The sequence below is a fragment of the Macrotis lagotis genome, chromosome 8 (genome assembly GCF_037893015.1).
Source record: "Macrotis lagotis isolate mMagLag1 chromosome 8, bilby.v1.9.chrom.fasta, whole genome shotgun sequence".
In the NCBI taxonomy this organism is placed as follows: Eukaryota; Metazoa; Chordata; class Mammalia; order Peramelemorphia; family Peramelidae; genus Macrotis; species Macrotis lagotis.
The window spans coordinates 105906099-105931953 of record NC_133665.1 but is presented as its reverse complement, the minus strand read 5'-3'; the positions used below and the strand labels follow the sequence as shown (position 1 = coordinate 105931953).

At 46.2% G+C, this 25855-nt stretch overlaps 1 protein-coding gene across 1 annotated transcript in view; it reads right to left on the bottom strand.

Annotated features, from left to right (window-relative positions):
- BSN (bassoon presynaptic cytomatrix protein) overlaps window positions 1–25855 on the bottom strand; it is a 112847-nt gene that overhangs the window by 12064 nt on the left and 74928 nt on the right. Inside the window, exons 3-4 of the mRNA XM_074197949.1 lie at window positions 11004–11441; window positions 3842–10525 (exon numbers count right to left, since the gene is read on the bottom strand). Coding sequence (XP_074054050.1) covers window positions 3842–10525; window positions 11004–11441 — 7122 coding nt within the window. The remainder of the gene's footprint in view (window positions 1–3841; window positions 10526–11003; window positions 11442–25855) is intronic.

Below are 25855 nucleotides of genomic sequence, written 5' to 3'. Positions count from 1 at the left end.
TTAGGATTTCTCTATGTGAGAGAAAAGAGTGATTTGGGTCAGTATAAGGTTGTTCCCTCACCAGGAACTGCCCAGGCTGAAAAAATCAAGAGATCCTTTTTAGATTTATATATTATTAAAAGAATTATTAAAGGAATTTCTGTATCAGGAGTTCCTTGCAACAATTAAACCACAGGTACAGATCAAAATAAAAATATTAATGAATGGTATTAACATTTATTATTACTATTAAATTATTATTAGTGTATCTGGAGTCAAGTCCCAGTTATTGGGCTTGATCCCATATCCTTTTGTCTCTTTTGGGATCTTGCTTGTCCTAAGAAAGGGAATCTGTCTTATTCATCTTCAGTCTCTCTCTCTCTTTTTTTTTTTTACTAAATTCTTCTCTCCCTACAAATTTGCTTAGGTCTTCCCAATTCCAAACAACAACAGTGATGATGACCAAAAACCCTTCCTTTGGCTCTGCCAAATCTATCACACGATCATCCTCTTGCTCTCTTCCTGTGAAACTTCAAAAAAGAATCATCAACACCTCCTCCCTCTACTTCCTCAGCACCTGTTCAGTTCCTGTAATCTGGCTTCCCTTATTCCTCTACTGAAACTTCTCTCTCTAAGTCAAAAGACTCCTGAACTTCCAAAGTCAATCAATCAGAAAGTACTGAAATAGTGACAAAAAAAGGCAATGCTGTGGAATTATGACATAATAGGCAAGAGAAGAGGAAATGTATTTCCCTTACTTCTCTGCAGAACCTGGGAATGAGTGGGGTGTATGACTATGAAATATTAGAGGCAGTTGGGTGGTGCAGTGGATAGAGTACTGGTCTAGAGTCATGAACCTGAGTTCAAAAGCCACCTAACATGCTTATTAGCTATGAGACACTGGAAAAATCATTTCATCCCTCCTTGTAAAATAGGAATAATAATATAATCTACTTCCCAAGGTTATGGGAGGTAGATGGAGGGTGAAAGAATATTTATAAAGTGCTTTGCAAATCTTAAAGCACTCTATATAAGTGCTAGCTATTATTATATTACCCAGACTGCTGATATACCACTGACAAGTTGGTTAGTTTTGCTGAATTGTTTTTTTCTTTTTTTCCAAAATTTCTGTTCCAAGGGATGACTTACTGCATAGAAGAGGAAGAAAAGAAATATTGAGAAATGAAAATATGACATAAAAGAAAAAGAAGATAAATTTTTTTTAAAAATCCAGAAATCCAATGGATCTTTTTTTCAGATCTCATTTATTTTTTTGACCTTTTGTAGCATTGGATACTTTGGTCCAATCTCTTGTTATCCTCTCCTCCCTGGGCTTCTGTGGCACTGTTTTCTCTTGATTTTCCTACTTGGCTGACCCCTTCTTAGTCTCCTTTCATGTCTTGGTTAATCTTCTTCTCTTCCTTTGGTGTGACTATCTTTGGCATGACTCTCTCTATCATCTCCCTTGATGAATTAGTCAACACTCACAGCTTTGATTATCACCTCTGTGCAGATGACTTCCAAATTTTTATTTACAGGTCAAACTTCTCTTTTTCCCCCCAAGCTCTACTTATTTTAAATATAAAATTATATTATGATCATCACCTATATTTCCCTCTCTTGTCATCCCAGGAAAACAACTCTCATGAAGGTAGGAATTATTAAGGAAGAAGAAAAGTTCCATAAAACTCAATAATGTATAAAAAAGTAAGATATCCTTTGCATTATATCCCATTCCCATGGTCCCTCATTTCTTCAAAAGAGTAGAGATGGGGGAAATGTGTTTCACTATCTCTTCTTTAGGATCATAATTAGTCATTATATTTCTGCAGACATCTTTAATTCTGCCTGTTGGACAAGTCTATCTACTCTCCTGCCAATAGTTTAAACCCAACAAGTCACCAAAAGAACTTGTCATCTTTATCTGACTTTCCTCCTAACTTTCCTCTGTGTTGATGGCAAAATTATTTAATTTTCTGTCTCCTCAGGCTTGAAAATCTTGGAGCTATCTTTGACTCCCCCCCTTCTTTATCTTCTTTCATCCTAAGCCCTGACAATTCTGCCTTTGCAATCTTTCTTGTACTTGTCGACTCTTCTCCCTTTGGGATACCATCACCATAGTTCAGGTTCTCATTTCCTCTTACCTGAACTGTTAAAATAGTCTTTTAACTGGTCTCCCTGTCCTGAGTCTCTATTTTCTCCACTATGTCTTTCATATGGTCTGGCCAGGTTTTTACCCAGATAAAAACTCAGGGCATATGTGGCAAGATACCAACTTCTTGGCATTTTGGACCCTCTGCCATCTAGAACCTACCTTTACAGCATTTTCACATGTTCAATATTTTAGACAAACCAGGTCACCAGCAATCTCCTGACATCTTCCATCTTCTGCCTCTATGCATTTGTGTAGGTCATTTATCTTCCATGCTTCTCCATTTCTGCTGAGACCATTCTCTTCCTTGAAGTATCAACCTAAATATCACCTCTTTCATGAAGCCTTTCCCAATCCCTGCAGCTGTACTGCTCCTACCTCTTTAAACTGTTTTCAAGCATAATATTTTTTAAGTCTCATTTGTCCATCTTAACATTCTATTTAATCTCATATTTATTTATATATGTCTCAGTCTTCCTTCCTACCCTATTATATCTTGAGGATGGGGACTATTAGTTTTTAATCTTTTAATTTACCCTCAATACCAACCATAGGGTCATGAAGATGGGAGTCACTCCAAGAAATATTTATTGATTTAAATTAGGAGAATCATGATGGAAGTGGCATTTGATCTTGGTCTTCCAGAATGAATAGGATTTCAACTGAGTACAGGAAGAAAGGCAAGAAAGCATTGTTTTGGGAAGCAATGACTAGGTTGGGTCAATAGGAGAGATAACAAGCTGTCCTGAAACAAGGACATCAGAGGGCAAAGATTTGAATTCTGGCTTTACAATATGGATGAATCCCTTAATTCATCTTGGCCTGTTTCCTTATCTGATGGAGATTATTTCTAAGGTCCTTTCTAGCTTTAGATATGTGATCCTTTCATCCTATGAGTATATGATCTACAGTCTAGAGTTCAGAGGGGAGCAAGAAGAGATCAGGTTGGCACTAGAATGTAAATGAACTTGAAAGTTAATGTTTAAGGAATGGACTTTAGTTTGCAATAGGGAGTTATTGAAGAATTTTAAGCAAGCTTTTGATAATGTATTAAAAACAATAAATTATTATAATCATTTTAATAATATGTATATAGTTTTTAAGGTTTCCAAAGTACTTTCCCCATAATCCCATAAGGCAGGTGTTGCATTTATTATCTTCCTCAATAAAGAGATGAGAAAACTGAGATTCAGGGAGGAAAAAAGACCTGGGAGTCATTTGATTTATGAGTATCAGAAATGGAAATTGAATCCAGGTCTGTTAACTTAAAGTTTAGTATTTTTTCCACTAAACCATATAGAGGAGTATTGTTTCTGTCCAACAAAATGTTGCCAAACTTATGCATCTGTAGGTCTGTATAAGTTTACATTCCCAGAGAAGGCCATCAGTCTCCAGGAAATCAGATGAGGAATCACTTTGTATCTCTCTATTTGGAAGTTTCCTCCTCTAAACAAATCCTCCTTTCATGTGGGACCTCATATGTCTTCTAGATGAGACACACAGTAAAGAGAGTCAGGACCCTATACTTCTGAGCTCCTACCATGTCTCCTTCTCCATTACCCAAGGAAATATCACTGGCTTCCCCTATTTTCTTGAAAGGGCCAGGATAAGATACTCTAGCCCCCTCCCCCATTTCTCTTGGTCCCAGAGCATTCTTTGGGTGGATAGGAATTCCTCTTCCCTCACCACCCCACCAGGTGTCTCCCTTACCTGACTACCCTGGAGGACCTGTTGCTGATAGAGGGAGAACCTCTCTTTGGCTGACTCTTCGGCAGTGGGGCTGATGGGCTTGGGGTCCGACAGGGACCTCTGCATGGTTTTCATGGGGCGAGGCACAGTCTGTTGGCGCTGGGCGCTGTCGGCAGTGAAATGCTTCTGGGGTGTTACGTGGGCCTTGTTCAATCTCTCACTGGAAGCAAAGGAGGATTCCAGGAGCCGGTGTGGGGATAAGGGAGAGACCGGTGAATAGAGAACCTGAGGAGACTTGGGTGGCTGACGGGTTACGAGCTGGGAAAGGGACTCAGTAGGCAAATGAGTCTGGTAACCAATCTCTAGGGGGTCTGGCTTCTTCTTCCCAAGCCCCTGCTGCCTGGGCTCCAAGGGACCCGTGGTGACAATCTGAATGCTGGGGGTGTAGGGAGTGATGGCTGCTGGCCCTGTGAGTTGGGGTACCACTATCCCCTGGGCCTGGGCCTCCGGCTCTGTCTGGCATGCCAGGCTCTCTCCTTTCTGAGTCTTCTCTGGGGCCGAAATGTATTTGATAATCTCCACTTTGGGGTCTGGAGTGGTGATATGAATGGAAGGCGAGACCCTCAGCAGCTGATCGGGCTCTGTCTGCACTGAGCAGTCACTGATGGTTTGGATGCCCACACTTGACTTGCTCCTGGGTGAGGAGGCGGAGGAGTCGTGCTTGCTGTCTGAAGTTGAGTCCGAGTGGCGTGAGAAGCGACTGCGGCGGCGGCGGACGGGCTGCTCCCAGTCGGCATTGTCCTCATCGTCTGTCTGGACGCTGCAGTCGGTGCTCCGTCGTGTCCGGCGGCGCCGGGACATGAAGTAGCGCTCTTCCCCGTCCTCGTCATCAGTCTGCACACTGCTATCAGTGATCTTCTTGACCACGTAGGGTGTCTCGTGGGTCTCCTCCACCTCATAGGCATCCCGGAGGCGGGGCATTGAGTGCCTCTTCTTGAGGCCCCTGCCAGCCTCCCAGTGCTCCTCTGTCTGCAGAGACATGTCCGAGGCCGAGTTGGGGAGGGGTCTGGGGGGCCCCGGCTCTCTTGGCTGCCCCGGCCCCTCCATACCTACAGCTGAGGGGGCCATGAAGGCCTGGTTGATGGGAGGCCAGTACTGGCCATTGGGGGCTACGGTGCGCTGCATTTCCAGGGCTATCTCTGTGACGCCCTGGGGAGGCAGCCTCCCAGAGGGATCACCCACTGGGGGGAAGGGGGCCTTCTGCCTCTTCTGCTCCTCCAGCTGCTGCTGCAGTTGCTGCTGCAGTTGCTGGATCTGTTCCAGTTGTAGGCGCTGCTGGGCCAGCTGCTCCCTCTGCAAGGCGAACTGGGCTTGGCGCTCCTCCTGCTGCTGCTGCAGGACCTGATGCTTGATGGTCTGCAACTCCTGGATCTCCCTCTGCACAAGCATCTGCTCCTTCTCCCGGTGCCTCTGCAGCTCCACGCGCTCACGCTCCAGCTCCTCGTGAAGCCGCAGCTGCCGCAGCTTCTCCAGCTCCACACGCTCCCGCTCCATCTGCAGCAGATGCTCTTGCTGCTTCCTCTGCCTCTCTTCTTCCTTCTCTTCCTTCTCAGCACCCCCTGCCTTGCCCAGGATGGGCGCTGAGGGTGCGTCTCCCGGCTGCTTTGGGCCAGGCAGGTGGGCCGGGGCTGGGCCTGCCTCTTTGGGACCCACGGAGGCTGCCACTGGGGGCTCTTCCCGAGGGCCTCCCAGGGGCTGCTCCGGGCGCTGTAGACCTCCGGCTACTGCTGCCGCCACTGGCTTCCCGGCAGGTCCAGGGGGCATGCTGCTCCCGGTCACACTGGTGGCTGGGCCCGCCTTCCCCAGGTACAAGGGGCCATCGATTGCAGGTGCCGTTGTGATGGCTGGGAATCTGTTCGGGGGTGGATATCTATACAGCCCCTGAGGCACGAGGGGAACCCGGGGGGCAACGACTGGTACTCGTGTCAGACTAGCAAGAGGCACCGGGGTAATGCTTCCCGGGCCATAGGGTCTGTAGAGGCCTCGAACCATAGGCCGAAGCACCGATGCTGGCTGGGTAGTGATGGGGAGAGTTGAGGCAATTGGCGTGTTGATGGTAGAATAAATCATCCCATCGGCTGCTCGCACAGTTGCCGTGGAAGGGAAAAGCTGCCTGATGGCCCCTCCTGCCTGTCCAGTGGCAGGGCCGTACTGGGCTAACTTCCCAAAGCTCTGACGGCCTTCGGGGAAGTTGGGGTTCACCATCATGTTGGGTTTGATGGCTGCCAGGCCCTGCTGTGCGCTGGCTCCGGGCCCAGGCCTGGGGCCATACTGCAAGAGCTCAGGGCTGCTGCTGTGTCGCCCTCCATACTGGTCCATGGAGTTGAGGGCGGCACACATCCGGCTGATCTCTCGGGCTGTGGTCGCACTATACTGAGCCAGACTAGATTCTTGGAAGCCTGACAGGTCTCCACGGGGAGAGTACCTATAATCGGAGTAGATGTTGGATGCTGAGCTGTACCGCCTCATGGGGAGTGGGTGGCCCATCAGGTCTGGGGGCTGTCTCAGGTCTGTGAAGGAGCCATATTGCAGGCCCTGGGCCAGATAGCGGCCATCGAAGCCAATGCTGTAGGAGTGCTTCATGGTGGTGAGGTCCATTGCTGAGTCTCCCCCAGGGGGGTGGAAGAACTGGTCGCTCTTGTGTGGGTAATAATTGAGCCCGGCCTCGGCCAGGTTGGTGTCAGACATGGAGGAGTAAAGCCTTCCCATGAGGCCATGGGAATACAGCTTCTGCTCCTCAAAGAGCCTGGGGCCCACTGTGGCCTGCTCCCTGTATGGAGCTGGCTCAGGAAGCTCCTGCTCCCGGGGCCCATAGAAGGGAAGGCTGCTCTGGCCAGGCTGGCCTGCATCCACCACATTTTTCTCTGGCATCTTCGAGGAGGGGTGGAATGTTCCAGTACAAGTGCTGCTGAAGGGGAATTTGTAGACCACGTCACAACAAGCCACTTGACTCTCTGGCTTGATGCCGGTGAGGTCCAAAGCATTAGCGGGCTCTTCTTTGACCAGCTTGGTCACTGCACCAGCTGTCATGTCATCCATCTGCACCATCATCATGTGAGGTTTCTTACCTCCGAGGTGTGGGGGCATGCTGTGAGCTTTGAGTTCAGCAGGTGTGCCCCGATATGCATCAATGCTTGGCTCTGCGGGGTATGCCTTAACACTGACATTCTGTGTGGCATTCATCTGAGTGACAAGGATGTCTTTTTTAACCAAAGGTGCCATCTGATTGGGCAGGTTATACCGGGCAAATTTGGTTTGCTGGGGACTGCCAGCTTCTTTGGGCTTTCCACGGGGCCCTCCTTGGTAAGGACCTGTCTGCACAGCCTGCTCCACATGTTTGACCTGAGCTAGACACACAGGACTTCCTGTCCCTTGTCCAAAGTCCAATCGGTTCTGGAATGGGTCCCCATAGATCACAGGTTGCTTTGGCTGAGATACAAGCATGGAGGAAGCCACAGTGATGCTGACAGTGGTGGAGGTGCCGATGAAGGTGTGGGTGTGCTCCTGGGCATTGAGGTTGATGATGAGAGGCTGCACTGTGGTGGACTGCCGTCCTGGAGATGGGTCTAAGGTGAGACAGTATTTCCTGGCCTCGGCAGCCAGAGAAGTCAGGTCCATGCCTCGGTCGGTGATAATGATTGGGGTGGATTTCATTGCGGTCCGGAGGTCGACCGCAGAGCTAGTGGGTGGTTTGGGCCCTGGTTCCACTCGGGATGTTCCAGGGACTGATGAGATTCTGCACAGGGAGATGTTCTCGGCAGGCAGGGAGCCCCAGCCATAGAGAGCAGCTGCGTCATCCATGGCTGGGCTCACATGCCCCTTGGCAGGGATGATGGCACTCGAAGTTGGGGTTCTCTCACCCTTGGAGAAACTGTGCAACATCTGTTCCTGTTGGAACTGTGCTCCATTGACTTGGACAGACTGACTGTAACTGTGAATGGTAGGTTGGTGTCTGGTTGGAGATGATGCCGGTGAGGTGGAAGAACTTGCATTGACCAATTTAGTTTGGCTGGCCGCATCGGAGGCCAAAGTGATGACCATAAAAGGAGATTCTTGAGAAGACTGCTGCCTGGTGAGGCGGGGGGAGCCAGAGCGGTGTGGCGTCTGAGTACCCTGAGCGACCATGGAGGACGGGGTGGAGGACACGGGGCTCCTGGGGATGTCTGAGGGGAGAAGTGGGCTGTGGGTCTGTGTTGAGAATTCTGCAGTAGACTTGGGCCCCATTCTGCCAATTGCAGAAGAAAAGCCTTCTATCGGAGAGGTTGGGGACAGGGGTGGGCTTGTACTCTTTAAGCTAGGATAGCTTTTTGATGACAGAGGAATGCTGGTCTTGCCATCACTCACGCTTTGAAGCCTCTCTCTTATAGGTGGCCCACAGGTGTCAGGGAGAATCTGAGCCTGGGGCATCTCTTCAGTCTGGGAGCCATAGCTTGCCATGGTGGGGAGTGGAGGCTCTGGGGCAGCAGGTGATGTAGCAGCTGTGTAAAGGCGAGGTCTGGGGGCCACACTGGAAGATACAGTGGTGACTGAAGTGGTCCCTTTGCTGTAAGTGAAAGGAGTGGTCACTCCTTTAAGAGCAGAGCTGGGGGAAGCAGGGGAGCTGAGAACCTTGAGGGCATCCTGAGGTTCTTTTGCAAAATGCTGGGTGACTCGCACATCGGGAATAACACGGCTCCCCCCACCATCTGAGGAGAAGGACATGGGGGCTGCAAGTTGGGTGGGGCTGGTGCCAGGGGTGAGGGGACCACCGTTCTGCCTCATCAACTCATTGTAAGCACTCTCTGCATTCAGAAACTGTTTCTCCTGGTAAGCATCTCCTCGATCCTTCTTCTCATCCTGGAAAGCCAGGTCTCGGGAGGAGGCCTGGTGCATCCTGGCTATGCTCTGGGATGTCTGGAGGATCTCCTCATACACAGCTCCTGCGTCTGCAACCTCAGGCTCGTAGGTGGGCTGGGAAGAGCTCAGCTGACTGGACACGTAGTCATAGTCTTCAATGTACTGGTATTCAAAGCTGCCCTGGCCTCGGTCAGTGGCCCGGGACTGGACCTGCTGCCCTTGCTGCTTCTGGAGTAGCTCAGCCTTCCTCATCATCTCTTCATAGGCCTCCTCGGCACTTTTCAATGGCTTGCTGGTGCTGCTAGAGGTCTTCTCCGTTGGGGAGTAGAGGGACATGAAGGTAGGCAGATTGTATTCACTCCCAGACTTGTAGAGTTTGGAGGGGCCTATCTCGAAGCTCTCAGCCTCAGAGTCGAGAGAGGGGGATGGGGAGTACTCGGAGCAGGATGAGCGATGCAGCTCTTCCATCTCAGCTGCCTGGCGCAGTTCTTCGGTGGGCGAGGCATCCTCGATGGGGGACAGATTGCTGGGAGGGGTCTTGGACCTCTCTCGCCTCCGCTGGGCCCTGAGTTCTTCTTTATCCCGCTTGGTTTTCCGGGCTGTGCTGCGGATGCGCTGCTGCTCTACCTCCCGCATCTTCTCCTGCTCTCGGAGCAGCTCCTCTTCCTCGCGCATCTCCTCTTCCTCTGAGGAGTCCTCAATGGTGGGGAGCAGGGGTCCATGGGAGCGGTGTCGGGCCTTCCTTTGCTGCTTGACCTCTTCTAGTCTCTGCCGGCGGCTGGGGCTGCTGTCACTATCTTCTTCAAGGGAGGACAGGGATGTGGGAGAGGTCCCAGAGGTATAGCTGGGGGTAGTGGCAGGCAGCGTGGAAGAATACTCTCCTCTGGAGCGGTCTTCGGGGGAGCCAGTCAAGCTCTCCATCTCCAGTTCAGGCTCCCTGTCCAGGCTGATGTCTGTCTCTTGACCAATCTCCATCTCTCGACTGTAGTTGTTGGTTTGGTTGAGCTCGATGGTCTTGAAGCGGCGCAGACCCCCCTGGAGGGCTGCCACGTCTTCGGGCTCAGGAGCCCCCATGTCCTTCAGCTCTTCCTCATAGCCAGTGGTGGCATTGTGGGGCAGCCGCCTCTTGGGCGGAGCGGGCTCCTGGCTCTGCTCTGATCCCGGCTTAGAGCTGGTTTTCCTCAAGCTATACTTAGCCCGGTCATATTCGGCATCCTCCTCCTCCAGGTTGTCCTCCTCAGCACTCATCTCCAAAATCTGCCTCCTCATAAAGTCTTCATCGGGGCCTTCTGCATCTCTGCCTGTTGACCGTGTTGGGAGGGGAGAGAGCCCCCCCTCACTGCTGTCTTCCACGTAGTCATGGCGGAGCTTGCTGCCAAAGTCATCTGAAGATTCGGCCGTATCCCTGGCCTCTCTCTGGTTCTCCCACTCAAGAGAATCTTCATCTTCTTCCAGGATGTCTTCCAGCTCCTCATCAGAGTCAAAAGCCTCAGGTGTGATGGAAAGAGATCGTGGCCTCTGTCTCTGCTTTGGTTCCTCCCGCAGCTGGGAACGGGCCTTGGCTTGCTCCCCAGGGGGTGCACCCTGGGCCTCCAGGAGAGGCCGCATGCTGCTTTCAAGTTTGTTGAGTTCTGAGGGGCTTGGCGGGCTGGGCTTCACCACCCCAGCGGTGTTTAACTGCTCCTCCTCCTGCTGTACAAGCCCAGTGATCTCACTTTGGGAGCTGGAGATCCCATCAGAGGAGTAGCCAGTATCACTGAGGCTCTGGGGACTCCGGGACAGGTCCTGGGAATAAGGCTTGCTTGGGTCCTGCAATGGAAACAGAAGTTATTACAAAGGAGAAGCAAAGTGGGAGCTGTTCACTTTTTTTTTAAAGGTTTTTGCAAGGCAAGGCCATGCAGCTAGGTTATTAATAAGTGTCTGAGGCCAGATTTGAACTCAGGTACTCCTGACTCTAGGGCCACCTTTACTATCCACTGTGCCACCTAGCTACCCCTGTTGTTCACTTTTTGTGGGGAGACCTGAAACAATTAAAATCTGGGGTGATGTTAAACAGGTCCTTTCCCTTCCTGGTTCTCAATTTTCCCATATAAAATGAGGGAACTGGAAGGCTTGTCAATCAGGGTTCTTCCAGCTCTAAATTCTATGATTCTCAAGCTCTCTGAGCTTTCTGGTTCCTTTAGCTGTAACACCAACTTGGGGGAAATAAATGGCTGATGTGGAAATACTCCCTGTGATTCACCCTGAGACCCCCTCCTCATTTTGGGACTAGAGAAAGGAAACTGACCTCATGCTCACTCCCTCTTGGTGCCTCAGTGATGGAAATGACCTTGCTGTCGGCTAAAGGTGGCTCAGCCTTTTTAGGCCCATCCTTTGTCTTTGGGGCCTCTGTGACTGTGATTGGCAGAGGGGATGGCTTCGGCACTTGTTTGGCTTCGGCTGGGCCGCTGGGTTTCTTCTCCTGGGGGCCACTTGGGGGCTTACTGGATTCAGATGCCCTGAGGTGCTTGGTCTGTAGGCTAGGAGAAGTATGGGGGGGTCCTGTGGGCTGCCCTGGCCCCGGTGCAGGTGGTCCTTTCTGCTTCTGAGGGGATGGGGAGGCTTGGTGTCGTGGCGAACTTGTTGGTGTCTGCTTTGGGGTAGGCAGGGGCACGGGGGCTGGGTCACCAAGGCTTCCTTCCAGCAGCCTCTGTGTTTGGCAATTCAGACACAGCCACTCATTTTTCTGCAAAAGAAGGACCAAATACAAGGCAGAATTAATTCACTTCTCTCTGCCTCAGTTTCTTCATCTGTAAAATGAGACTAATAAAAGCACTGGCTTCCCAGGATTGCTGTGAGGATCAAATGAGGTAAGAATTGTAAAGTGCTTCCTTAGCACTGGGCCTGATGTAATTAGTACATAATAGGCAACTACATAAATTCTTGCCTTTATTACTATTTCTTTAGTTTAATAAACACTTATTCCCTTCTCTCTCCATTTAGCCTCCACTTAAAGATCACCAGTGAGGGGGGACTCCAGGATCTCCTGCAGCAGCCCATCCTCCTTTGGTCCAGCTGATTGCTGGAAAATTTCCCCTTACATCAAACCAAGATCTGCCTTGCCTCCTTTCCTCACTGCTCCTTGTTCTGCCTCTCTGAGGTCAGGAAGAACAAACCTAATTTCTCTTTCAAATAACAACTCTTCAAATTCTCAAATACAGTCAATTGTCCCAAGAGTGCTCACCCTGAGCACTGCCCCTTCACTCCCAAGTTTCTTTCCAGCAGAAAAATCAGTCTAAATTCCTTCAACCAGTTCCTTTCTGGCCTGATTTTAATGTCTCGATTGCAATTTGCAATGAGGCTTCAGCAGAGCCCACTAGGCCTTAGCCTCTGCTAGACTTGGGGCCTCTGTCTACCCATGTCTCTTGGTGGAAGGACTAGCTTTCAAAGAACATTCATTCATTACTCTCCTGTTGTCAGCAGGAGCTTCAACATTAGGTCCTTGGGCTTTATCTAGCTCCTGTCCCCTATTCTGGCACCAGAGCCCTCAAATTGAATAGCATATTTGAACTTGAGTAGGAGGTCTGGCTCAGGTTAGGTAGGTATGTGGGGGAAACCTGAACCCTTGGGGGTTAGCTTTGAATAGTGCAACAGGCCCAGAGCTCAAAGGAGAGAGAGAGAGAGAGAGAGAGAGAGAGAGAGAGAGAGAGAGAGAGAGAGTATTGCCCTGCCCTGAGCCCTGAGCCCAGGAAAAGAGTCAGAGCTCAGATCTAGGCTAAAAGAACCCAGAACCCAGCCCCAAATCCAAATTCCAGCCTTAGGATGAGAGTCCAGAGTCTAGCCCAGAGACTCAGAGCACAGCCCTGGGCAAGAGAGATAAGAACATAGGGCCTATGACCAACCAAGCTCCAGGGTGAGAGCTGCCAGACCTCAGCTCAAAACCCTGAGTCCCGCCTCAGAGAAAGAATCACACACACACACACACACACACACACACACACACACACACAGAGAGAGAGAGAGAGAGAGAGAGACAGACAGACAGACAGACAGACAGACAGACAGACATTCAGATAGACATAGAGTGTCCTGGGCCCAGCTCCAGTCAAAAGAATCCAGAGCTTAGCCCAGGGCCCAATGCCCAGCCCCAGGGAGAAAGAGCTAGGGCCTAGGGCCCAGCCCCAGGGCAAGAGAGTCCAGAGCCCAGCCTCGGGAAGAAAGCAAGAGCTGCAAGTAGAGATCAGGGGCTCCTGCCAGGAGAAAAGAGCTATTTTTATCTCCCCTGAGTGGCCAGAAATAGAAAGATTTTTCAGGCTGCTATTTCCTTCTGTCTCTCAGCTTCCAGGTTTTAAATCTTGTTGTTTCCCTTTAGATGGCAGAGTAAAGGTGCTTCATTTCTGCTTGGCCTAGAATGAGGACTTTCAGGTTCAATATTCCATTTGTGTGCTTCTTTCCTTCCCTTGCCCTCTGGTTTAACTCCCTTATTTTACAGATGAGGAAACTGAGGCCAAGAATTGTGGTGAGACAGGATTTGAATTCAATACCTCTGACTCTTAAATTCACTATGCTCTTTCTTCTGTCCCACAGTATCACAGGGGTTCTCCTATTGAGAAGCTGCTGCCCTAGGTTATCTTGGCAATTCTTGGCCCTGGTTTTGGTTTAGGGAGACCTGGGCTCTAGGGATGGCTAAGACCACAGATCTTTGAAGCTTCTAGGTAATGCAGAACCTCCTGCAGGGTGGCACTTTCCTCCCTGTCCAGATACCAAACAGTGGTATCAGCTCAAGCCAAATCCTACTAGGCAAGGCAAGGTTGCAGGTTCAGGAATCAGTGGCCCTCCCTCACCAGGTCAGGGACAGGGGTCAGGAATGGAGACTATGGTTTGGTGTCTTGCCATCTAGACCACAGAAACAGTCAAAACAGAGATTATTCCCTGGACACCTATAAACTCATAATGTATCAGAATTGGAATGGAGCCCAAATCTAGAGGAAAAACAAACTATGCAGAGCAAAGCATACACTATTTTCACTTTTTAAAACTTGTGTTTTTCTCTTTCCTGGACCCCCCCCTCTTTTAGTTCTAATTATTCTCTCACAATATGACTAATAAGGAAATGTGTTAAACATGATTGTTTATGTATGACCTATATCAGATTGCTCACTGCCATGGGGAGGGAAAGAAAGGGGAGGGAGGTAGAAAAATATGGAATTCAAAAGATCACAAAAAAATGAATGTTGAAAACCATCTTTGTATGTCATTTAAAAAACACTTAAAAAAAGAATTGAAAGGACCTTAAATATTCTATATTTGGAAATGGATGGGACTTTAGAGAACACCAAATGGTCTCTAGCTCCCTGTACCTATTGTATGTCGCATCACTTCTCAAGGGCAGAGAAGCAGAGGTGCATTGGACCAGACTGTAGAAATCCTATGGTCTCAGGAAACTGAGGCCAAGAGAGGTTAAGGTATTTGCTTAAGGTCATAAAGGGAGTTGGTTGCTTTCCTAATGGTAATCAGGACCTCAGACCATCTGGGTATTCAAGAACCCCCTTAGGAAGCTGGCATGCCTCCCCTGGTTCAACCTTTGAGGAGTGTTCTAATCCTGTCCACACCTGCCAGGCAGGATACACAGAAACTCAGACATGCTGTGGGGCCCATCAGGGATTCCTCACTAATGGAACCACCTCAAGGGCCTCCAGCAATATTCTCTAAACAAAGGTCTGGCTTGGGCAACAGGAGGGCATCAATTATGCACACTCATGCCACAAACTCAGGATGAGGAGGGTCAAGGCATGGAGCAGGAGCCCAGAGGGAGCTCAAGAACGATGGTGGGGTGTGGGGAGGGCAGAGCACCACCAAACTCACCACCAACTAGGTTCTAGTTTCTTCCCCTTCCCCTTTAGTCCCTTAAGCACCTGGGCTTTCTTTAAGGTTGTTTTGTTTGTTTGTTTACTATTTGGGAGTGAAAAAGTCACTGGGGATTTCCTCTCCAGACCATCATTTTAGGAAGGACTCCTGCCATACTTAACCTCACTCTTTTTTTTTTGTTGTTTTTTTTGCAAGGCAGTGGGGTTAAGTGACTTGCCCAAGGTCACATAGCTAGGTAATTATTAAGTGTCTGAGGGCAAATTTGAACTCAGGTCCTCTTGACTCCCAGGGTCAGTGCTCTATCTACTGCACCACTTAGGTGCCCTTAACCCTACTCTTACCTGAACTCACTTTGGCCTCTTTCTTCTTGACTGGCAAATCCATCTCCCAGACCTAATCCCTCCTCATATTATACTTTAGTCCTGTATTTCCAACTGCTTGTAGGATAGCTAGCTTCATTCTCCAACTCCATTTGTTTCATATTAAACTCATCTTCCCCACCAAACTGGTCTTTCCTTCCAACCATCCAGTCTTTTGATAGCCCCACTACCTTTCCAGCTGCCCACACTTTAAAAATGCACAGGAAAAAATACAAACTCTGGCATTCATATACTTTTACAATTTGACTCCTTTACATTCTAGCCTTATCTCACAGCATTTCTCTTCACATATCTATGATACAGCCAAATCACCCAACCAGCACTTAGAGGATGCGAGACCTTGGAAAGTCACTCAGTTTCAGTTTCCTCATCTGGACAATGGAAGGCATAGAATTAGATCAATGATAAGGTTTCTAGCAATTCCAAGTTATCCTCCTCCTGGCCCTAAATCTATGATCCTACAATACTTCCTTGTCCAGATTCCATTCATTCATGTAGATCATTCCCCATGCCCTACTCTCTAACTGCTGGAATCCTTTTCTTTTTTCAAGGTCCAGCTTTTCCACTGAAGATTTCTCTGATCTCCTTCCTTACACCCCTCCCCACAATCCAAGTGAAATGATTTCTTCTTCCCCAAATTCCTCATAACTCTTTAAATGAATCTCTCCTTTCCCCATATCTATGGTCTTCCTCACATTGTACTACGCTGCCCCCATCTTAGATTGCAAGGTATCTCTGACCATAACAACCTGAACACAAAAAATGACTAATATATCCCTGTTGAGTTGAATGTAAATTCCTAGATAACAGAATTACAGTCAATGGGACTACAAGGAGACTATTTCTGGACCTTGAAAGGACTGCAGTGATCCTTACCTTGATGGACATTATCTTCTTTCTCCCTTCAATCTATTCTAGAGATCGAAAGAAGGCTGAGTTCTGGAAAATGGATTCAAAACCAGGTCAAGCAAAGGTCATTTGGTGGAAGTGGCAGTGTTTAGCTTGGAGAAGAGAAGATTTCTCCATCAAACATGACTGATGCTTTCAAGGGTATCAAGGACTCTCAAGTTGAGGAGAGTTTATAAAGATTTTACTTAGCAAGGGGAAGCAGATCTAGGAGTGATAGGTGGTTGCTGCAGATGGACAGATTTCAGTTGCATATGGAGTAGAACTGTCCCAAAGTACAAAGGACTATGATAGGAGGAAGGGAGTTCCTCATGCCTAGGTCATAGGATCATAGATGAAGAGCCCAAAAGAATCTCAGGGACCTTCAAACATAACCTCCTCATTTTATTGATGAGGAAATTGAGGCACTGAGCAATTAAGTGACTTTCCCAACATCACATTGCTTGTAAGTGACTGAGGTGAAATTTGAACCCAGATCTTGACTTACTGTCCATTGCTGCCTATAAGCAGAGGGTAGATGAACTTCTGGAAAGATTGTTAGGAAGGATTCTTCAGCAGACTAGATTTAACTCAACAAGTACTTATTAAGTGTTTAACAATGTGCAAGACATTCTTCTAAGCACTGAGAATATGAAAAAAAATTAAAAAAGGGTACCTGCCCTTAGGAAGCTAATGCTATGATTGTACATATACACTATATAAGATTATTTGCTTTCATGGGGAGAGAGGAGGGAAGGGAGGAAGGTAGAAAAATGTGGAACTCAAAAGCTTACAAAAAGATTAGTGTTGAAAAGTATCATTCAAAAAATAAATAAGTAAACAACAACAACAAAAGAAACATACTGAGCTGTACAATACATAAGCAAATAAGTAAAAGCAAGATGGGGCAGTGAGTTGGTACAATGGATAGAGCCTTGGGCTTGGAATCAGGAAGACTCATCTTCATGAGTTCAAATCTGGCCTTTCCTTGTCTGTAAAATGAGCTAGAGAATGAAATGGCAAATCATTCCAATATTTTTCCTAAGAAGACCCCAAAGTGGAGGTCATGATGAATTGGCTACAACTGAATGAAAACAATAAAAGCAAGATGACTTGAGAAAATGCATTCATTAGACAAAGAATCTAAGAGGTAGTAGTAAAGGGAAGGTGACAGAAAGAGAAGAATCAAACAATCACACAATCAATTAAGAGAAATAATATCAAGAAAGTATGGAAAGGTTAGATGGCACTCCATGTGAAAGAATAGAAATCTGTGTCTATCTTAGAAGTAGGAAGTTGCCATGATCAGAACTGCATTTAAGAAAGTCATTCAGAAGTCTGGGCATGATTGTAAAGAGGTTAGTGTGGTATAGGGAGGCTAATTAGATAAGGATTCATAAGCTAAAGTCTATGAGTTGTTTTGAAAATCATTTTAATAATTGTATTTCAATGTAATTAGTTTCCTTCATAATCCCATCCATTTTTATTTTATAGATTTTAAAATGTCATTATGAGAAGGGATCCATAGGCTTTACTATACTGACAAAGGAGGGAGGGAGGGAGGGAGGGAGAAAGAGAAGAGAGGAGAGAGAGTGTTTTCAGACCTCCTGAATTAGGAGGTTATTACAAGAATCCAGATGAAAGATGAAGAGCTAGCTAGAGCATTGTAGTATAAGTGGGGAGAGGAAGATGGATTAAGAGATATTTATTACAGGGAGGAATGACAAGTTTCAATACATAACTAGATATGGGAGATGAGGGAGAGTGAAGATGTGAGGATGACTCTCAGGTTGTAAATCTGATACTGGCTAACAATGTGACCTTGAGAGACTAATTTCACTTCTCTTTGCTTCTTTCCTCCTGTTATATAGGAATATATACACCAGCTGCCTTTTGGAGTTTGGAGGAGAAAAATTCTTTAATCCTGAAACTGTTATTGAAATATTTTTTGGATTATTATCATGCCTCCTCTGAGTTTAGCAGAGGTTCTCTCTCCTCAACTAAGCAAGGTCAACTCAACTCACTGATATTGCTCATTTCCCAGGCAGCCCCTCCTCCTTTAGTACTTTTGGGATCTAACTACTCTTTGTAGATTCTATGTAATTCTGTAGATTTATAGAAGAGACAGAGATCCCATCAGAAATTCCCCAGAAAGTGGCAGAACCAGATTCCAAATCAGAGATTGTCATGTGGCAGTCTGGGGAAGGTCCTGAGCTTTAGGATTATAGGATTCGGAGCAGAAATGGATCTTTACAGATAATTTGACCACCAGGGGCTCTCAATCATGGACCATTTGGGCACTCTGGTGAATCACATGGATGTATACCCTTTCTCAGGATATTGTTTTTAAATGCATAAATAAAATGCATAGGACTACAAAGGAAACCAATTAAAAGGAAATGTAGTTATCAAAATATATTTTTTGTGTTCAGTGTATTTGCAAGTTGAAGGAAGAGAATTGTCCAGTTTTCTCAGTAGACTCTGGAGTCAATAGAAGTGACATTCCTGTAATATTTAAAAAACTAAAAAAACAAGTTTACAGTTCCCAAGTTAAGAGTCTCCTACCTTGTCCAACTTTAACCAATGAGAATCACAGAAGGGAAATGACAGAGTAAGTAACAGGATGGGATTCAGATGTAGGTTCTTGCACATTCTGATTGTATTAATCTGTTCTTAAGAAGGAAGCCAAGACAGGGTATCTGATATTTCATCATCTTAGATTTCATTTACTGGAGGTCAGAAAACTTATACAAATCATATACCAAAAAAACTTTTTTCTGCTCTGACTTAGTCCTCAGAAGGCTTCAATGAGTAAATGGACCTGATCCTGATCTGGAGACTTGCAGTTGAATCTGAGCTTCTCTCAGCCCTATTCCTCTATCATCAGCTCCCTGAAGTATCAGAACTAGATTTCAAGCCCAAGAAGTGAGCTGAAGGGGAATGGCCACTGACTGGTCTTAGAATGAGAGAACATGGGTTTGAACCCCGGCTCTTTCATGTATGCTCTCTATGATTTTGGTCAATTATTACCCCTCCTCTCCTCCACCCCACCCCCTCTCCATTTTCCTGGTCTGTAAAAATGAGGCAAATAGATGGATCAGATGATCTCTAAGGCTTCTTCCAACTCCAACCTCCAAATCCATTCTTCTCTCCATCAAGCTGTCAGCTCCAGGGAAGGCAAAAGAAATATTTGTTGAATGAATGAATGAAAATAACCTAGGAGGAAATGGATTTGGATAGGTTCCCAGTGTAATCAACAAAAGAGGATTCAGAAAAAGTTGGTTTCACTTTTTAAAATTTCTCTAGCCTTTAGCACAGTAAGGAATGAAGGAGAAGCTTCATATCTGAAGCTGTTTCTATTTAACAGAGGGAGGAAACCTCTGGAAGGGGCATTGGAGCTGGGTCTCAAAAACCAAGTAAGATGTTCATATTAGTTCCAAGATCAAATCCTTTATTTGCTGACTAGCACCCTGATTCCAAACAGCTGGGGCCTCTTTCCCAAGCTTGACCCTTTCTTTCTCCCAGGATGCCCATCACAGCTAAGATTTAGGTAATCAACTGAAGGGAAACAAAATCCCAAAAGAACTTATATTCTACTGACCATGAGGGTGGGGACACAACACTGTTCACAGAAAATACAGATTATCTATATATCTATATACATTTGGGATGGCGGGGTGAGTGTACCAACAAGTGAGGAAATAAGGTAAGGTCTCTTGGAGGAGGTGTCTTTTGATATAAGCTTTGATGGGAGCCAGGTGAAGATAAGGAGGAAGAGTATTCCAAATATACAGAGGCAGGAGATGGAAGGTTCTATACGGAGAAGAGCAAATAGAGTAACAAGTAATCAGCCTGGCAAGGCAGGCAGGTGCCATTCTATAAGGAATTTATATTTTATCCAGGAGGCAATGGGGAGTTACTGAAACTTCTTGGGTAGAGGAGGAACATGGTTAGACTTCTGTTTTAGGAATGTCAGTCTTGTAGCTATGAGTCAATCTTGCAGCTATGTGGAAGACTGGGGCTTAAGACTTGAGGTAGGAAGCCCAACAAGGAGACTAGCAAGACTTCAGTTCCAAAGTGATATAGGCCAAGACTAGGATAGCTGTGGTATGAGTAGAGAAAAGTGGAGAACTAAGGAGGGGAATTTATAACATGTGGAAATTGATGGGCCAAAGGAATGATCAAGATTGAAGGTGACTCCTCAGTTACAGAGCTGGATATCTTCAAGAGTGGTGATGCCCTCACATAAATAGGAAAGTGAAGAGGAAGGGAAAAATGAGTTCTCTTTTGGCTATGTTGAGTTTGATCTATCTATGGGGGCATTGTAATGGAGATGTAGGGCTGGAGAGGTAAGACATAGATTTGGGGAGTAATCTTCAAGGAGATGATAACTGAAAACTTGGGAACTGATATCAAGAGAGGGGGGAGAGAGAGAGAGAAGAGAAGAGGGTCTAAGACATGGGGCCAGTTCAGCAGAAGAAGTGGGATATGACTGATATTTCTGCAAAAGAGACTGAGAACGGGCCCAACAGATTAAGATGAGAACCACAATGGAGTTGTTATGAAAACTCAGTGAGGAGAGAACATGCAGAGGAAGAGGGCCGTCAATGGTGTCATATACTGGAGAGGGATTAAATAAGATGAGAACTGAGAAAATGCCAAGAATAGGCCTTTTTCCATCACTGGAAGTTTTCCTTTAGGATTAGGAGTTAGCAAGCGGGAGCTGTTCATTTGCTTAGAGGAGTTGGGGATAAGGGACACATTTCTCTGGCTCAGACTTCCTAAACTGAATTCATATCAATTAACTAAGCAAGTATTTGTTATGTACCTACTATATTTAAAGGTCTGTGCTAGAGAGAGAAAGGAAGGAAGGAAGGAAGGAAAGAAGGAAGGGAGAGAGGGAGGAAGGAAGGAGGGAAGGGAAGGAGGGAGGGAGGGAGGAAAGAAAAGGAGGGAGGAAGGAAAGGAGGGAGGGAGGAAGCCTATAGGAGGCTAGTTTTTCTTTATTGGATCCTTATCTACATCTCATCCCCTAACCATGGCCAGTTCCCAAGATTACTCAGCACCAAGTACATAAGCAAAATCAGGTAAACAACTATGTATTTCAGAGACCTATATAATGTAAATGGGTAGCAATCTCAGAGGCACTCGTAGTTGGTAGAAGGAGTGGGTAGAACTATAACAAGGTCTCTTGAAGGTGGATATTGGGGCTAAATCTAGAGGGAGATGAGGGTAGCCAGGAGACAGAGATGGGGAGAGACAGTTTTCCAGACAAAGAGTGTACAGAGGGACAGAGCAAGGAGATAGAGTGTTGTGTGTGAGGACCAATGATACAGGCTACACTGATAGCTAGATTTTAGCATATGAGGTGGGGAGTAAAGTATAAAAGGATCAGAAAGGTCAGAAGGAACCAGGTTATGAAGTGCTTCAAATGACAGAACATTTAATATTTGATGTTGGAGATAATAGGAAGCTATTGGAGTTTATTAGTTATGGGGGGGTGTCTTGCTTGCTCTTTAGGAAGATTATTCTGGAAGCTGGGTAAAGGATGGATCAAGGTGGGGAGAAACTTGAGGCAAGGAGAGCGATCAGAAAGCTATGGCAAAAGTCCAGGCACAAGATGATGAGGGTCTGCTCTGGGGAAGCAGCTAGGTAAGTGGAGAGTAGGGGATGTATTGAAGATGTTATGAAGGTGGAATTCAAAAAACTTGCAATAGACTGGATATGTTGGGTTAGTATGAGTGAGTTGGAAACAAGACCTTCCTGTTGCTGATGGATCACATGTTGAACAAACCCTAGGGGTTCCTTCTGTGTAACTTCCTACCTCATCCCCTCCCCAGATACACAAAGAAGCAGGTGGAGTTGGTTTATGAAGGCTTCCTAGAGGGAGGGAATTTGAAGCAGAGGTGATTAGACTGTCAGTAAGTATTTATTAAGCACCCAATTATATAGGCTGAGAGAAGGGAGATTCATGGTTTAGTGAGAGGGAGGATCAGAGCGACAAGAGTATCTGAAGATGTATCTTGTGGAAGAAGGATTAGGAGCAGTTTGGTTCTGCTTGACCCCAGAGGGCCAAACTCGCAGCAATAGGGTGGAAGGCCCAAGGAAGCCAGGCTTGATGCCAGGAGAATCTTCCCACCAACAGCATTACCCTCAAGCTCCATGCTTGGAGGTCATGAGCTCCCTGGAGATGCTCAAACAAAAGCACTCAAGGCTGACATAGAAGGATTCCTGCCATCTCCCACTGACCCAGGATAGCAACCCTGGGGTAATTCTTCACTTGTGCTAACCCAACATATCCAATCTGTTGGCAAGTCTTATTGATCCCACATTCATATCTCATCTACAAACCCTTGCCTGATGGATCACATGGCTTCCAAGGTCCCATCCTCAGAGGTCCTATGGGAGTTACGGTAAGGGCTGTATTTACTATTCTTCATATTCCCAAGGCTAAGCACAAAGGAGGCACTAAAGAAAGACATGTTTGTCAACTGCCTAATTGAATTCCCCTTTCCTGTTATGTTCTTGTCCCAGAGAATCTGGGCTCCTCTCACACTCCTTCCCTTGTCTCTGCCTCAACCTCCATTTTCACCCTTAGCAAACTCAGGGCAGGAGGGCATTTCTGTCAGTGGTGGTGCCCTAGAATGTAAGGGCAAAATGTTCAAGCGGGATGGATGAAAATTAGGGAAATTATGGAGAGAAGACATCCTGACTTGTTTGAGAAGGGTCTGGACAGAGGAAGAAGCAAGGCCATGTGCTCAGGGCTAGTGATGACCCTGTTTCTTCTCTTCCTTGGAGTCAGACAAAACAGGGCAGGGCATCAGGAACATGGACCTGGGGGTGGGAGGCATCTGGGGAGCCTTCCTTTTTAAACTTCCCTCTTTTCCTGTCTCCTGAAGGGAAATGACTGACAGCTGAGCTGTTTTAGGTAACAACAAAGCAATGGCTTACAAAGAAGAGAAAGCCCTTTCTAAATTGATTATTCCCGTAGCAGCTCCCATTTCCATCAGGGTTTTTTTTTTTCTCAAGCTTATAGGATCATAGGAATTAGAAGTGTTAGAGACATTAGAGATGCATTTGCTTCACTGCAACCTCATGGATTAGGTTATCCCTATTTTACAGGGAGGGAAACTGAAATGGAGAAAGACCACACTGCTAGAAAGTGTTGCTTGAATCCAGGGCTCCTGACTCCAGTGCTATTTCTACCATATGATGGTAGCCTGGCCCAGGTTAAGGAGTAATGGGCAGTCTTTGTCCACTCCCTCCAATAGGGGCTCTAATGAGCAGCCCATCCACCCTTCCAGTCCCATTACCCCCATGGGGACTTCCCTAATCATGACCTTTTCTGATTTCCTAGGACCCTTACAAGTAAACCTCACATTAGGACTCCTCTCTCCCCTTTTCTGTCTGCCAGAGCCTAGGAGACACTGGAGAACATAGGATATAAATGGAATTTAAGGACTACAGTGACAGGACCACCAGAGGGAGCAATGCCGCCAGCCACAGGCACATCCCTACCCCAGATATGCTCAGGAGAGCCGAAGTTGGAGTTCTCTGTTCAGTTAAACATACACTTATTATTATCCACATCCTCCATATGCGGGGCTGTGCTCACTGCACATAAGCCAAGCCTTGCCAGCTCTTATGGGGTTTGGAGGGTCTGTTTATGCAGTCAAACTGTTTCTAGACCTCCTGGGAAGAGCACTGGATTTAGGATAAGAGGACCAGACCTACTATTTATCACCTACGTGACTGTGAGGAATTCCCTGCCCCTCTCTGAACCACATTTTCCTCCTCTAAAAAATATTGGAGTTCAACCAGAGATCCACTGGTACAGCACCTGACCCAGTTCCCTAGTGAAGGACAGGAATCCTGGCAGGAAGGATGTAGGGAGCAAGGAGTGGACAGGGGCTCCTCCTCCATCTTTGGGGTCCACTAACCAAGAATCTTAAATGTGTTTTTTGGAAAGCCAGTGGTTTAGTATAGTAGAAACAGAAAATTTGGGCTCAAATTCTAATTGTGATATGCAATCATGAGCAAATCAGTTTCTTTCTCTGGGCCTTAATTTCCTTATCTGCAAAATATAAATGACATTTATACTTCTTATCTCATAGAAAAATGTACCAAAGAAATGGGAGTTATTACCATTTTTGCTCTCTGGGCTTCCCAATCTTATTCATTCATAGGTCTGATGAAAACTAAATCCTCTCCATAGTTTAAAATCTATCTTAGATATCATCTGCTCTAGGAAGCCTTCCTTGATGCCTCCAAAATGTACAGCTTCTTTTACTCAGACCTCAAAGAGCATCTTGCCTTTACCTTTCAAAGGTCCTTATGATGCAATCTTATGTATGATCATTATCTGGATAAGTGATTCATCCCAAGAAGGCAAGAACCATTGTTTTATCTAAACTGAATCCCCCCCCCCAAATTGAGCATAGGATTCTAAGTACATCAGCCTTATTGGGTGTTTGCTAAATGCATGGAAGAAGAGGAATAAACATTTATCAGGAGTCTTCTAGGGGTGGCTAGGTGGCGCAGTGGATAAAGCATGGGCCCTGGAGTCAGGAGTACCTGGGTTCAAATCTGGTCTCAGACACTTATTACCTAGTTGTGTGGCCTTGGGAAAGCCACTTAACCCCATTTGCCTTGCAAAAAAACCTAACCCCCCCCCAAAACAAGAGTCTTCTATATACTAGGTGCTAGGTTAAGCACTTCACAAATAATATCTCATTTGATCCTGACACTAATCCTATGAGGTAGGTGCTGTTATTATCCTCATTTTACAGTTGAAAAAAACTAAAGCAGACTGAAGTTAAGTGGCTTGTTCAAGGTCACATAACTAGGAAGGACCTGAGGTCACATTTGAACTCAGTTCTTCCTTACTTCAGACCCAAACTCCATCTACTGTACCAATTTAGCTGCCTCAAAGGGATGAATTATAATCTGGGGTCAAAATTTGTTCCTAAGAATTGTCTGATTTTAACATAACAAAGGAAAGGAAAGGCCAGGTCATGGAGAGCACACATCTGTTTACTCCAGTGTCGGGCTTCCCATTAAATGAAACTTAGGTGTGATACCCAACAGAGAGCCACATCACTCCAAGAGCCCTTACGAACTAAACAAATAATGAAGACTTCATCATTAAGGACAATGGAACTGCCATAATGACTCAATTTCTAATGAACTACTCAAGGTAGTAAAAATGAAGCTTGAGATAAAGGTGGGGGGGAAGAGCAGCTGGCCTAAGCCATCTATACACAAAAGAAGGGAGGAGAAAATGCTGAAATAATGGGTGGAGGGAGTCACAAATGAGATTATTAGCCCTATAAGAAAATCCAGAAGACATCAATAACGACTGCCTCATATGCCTACTTTCTCATTTTTATGAAATCTTTATAAGAGTGAAATACATGCATATTTCATTGATGAAAATATGAGAAGCAAAGAGACAAGCTTTCACAAATGATTTTCTCCAGCAGACCTCATCTTTACAGTCATGCAACTGATTGACAGGATACAGAGTACAAGACCTTGCCGTGTTTATTGTTAGGTGATTTAAAAAAAAATAATTGACTTGATGGAGCAAAACATCTCTTTAACAGAGTCCTCCAATAAGGAGTCTCTTTTGCACAAGTGAGGCTTATATAAAATTCCTTGATAAATGCGACCACAGAAGTAGCTCTTCAACAAACCCTTCGATTATTAATACGAAATAACCCAGTCTAAGCCAGCCCAGCATGGCTCCCTTCCCAGCTGCTGCAGGAGGGGAGGGAGAAACCCTGGCTCACAGGAGCATGGGTTGTAGGGCTGGGTTGTAGGGGACCCGAGAGGATGCCTAGTCCAAACTCAGTTTTACAGATGAGAAGATGGAAATCTTAAAGCATTAAGTGACTTGCCGGAGCATCCAGAATAGTATTAATCAACTCTCCAAGGTTGATAGCAGAATGGTCACTTGGGACAAACATTTTTCCATTATGGTTGGCCATCCTCACTTCTAAATTGATAATTCCAGGCATCCACGTCA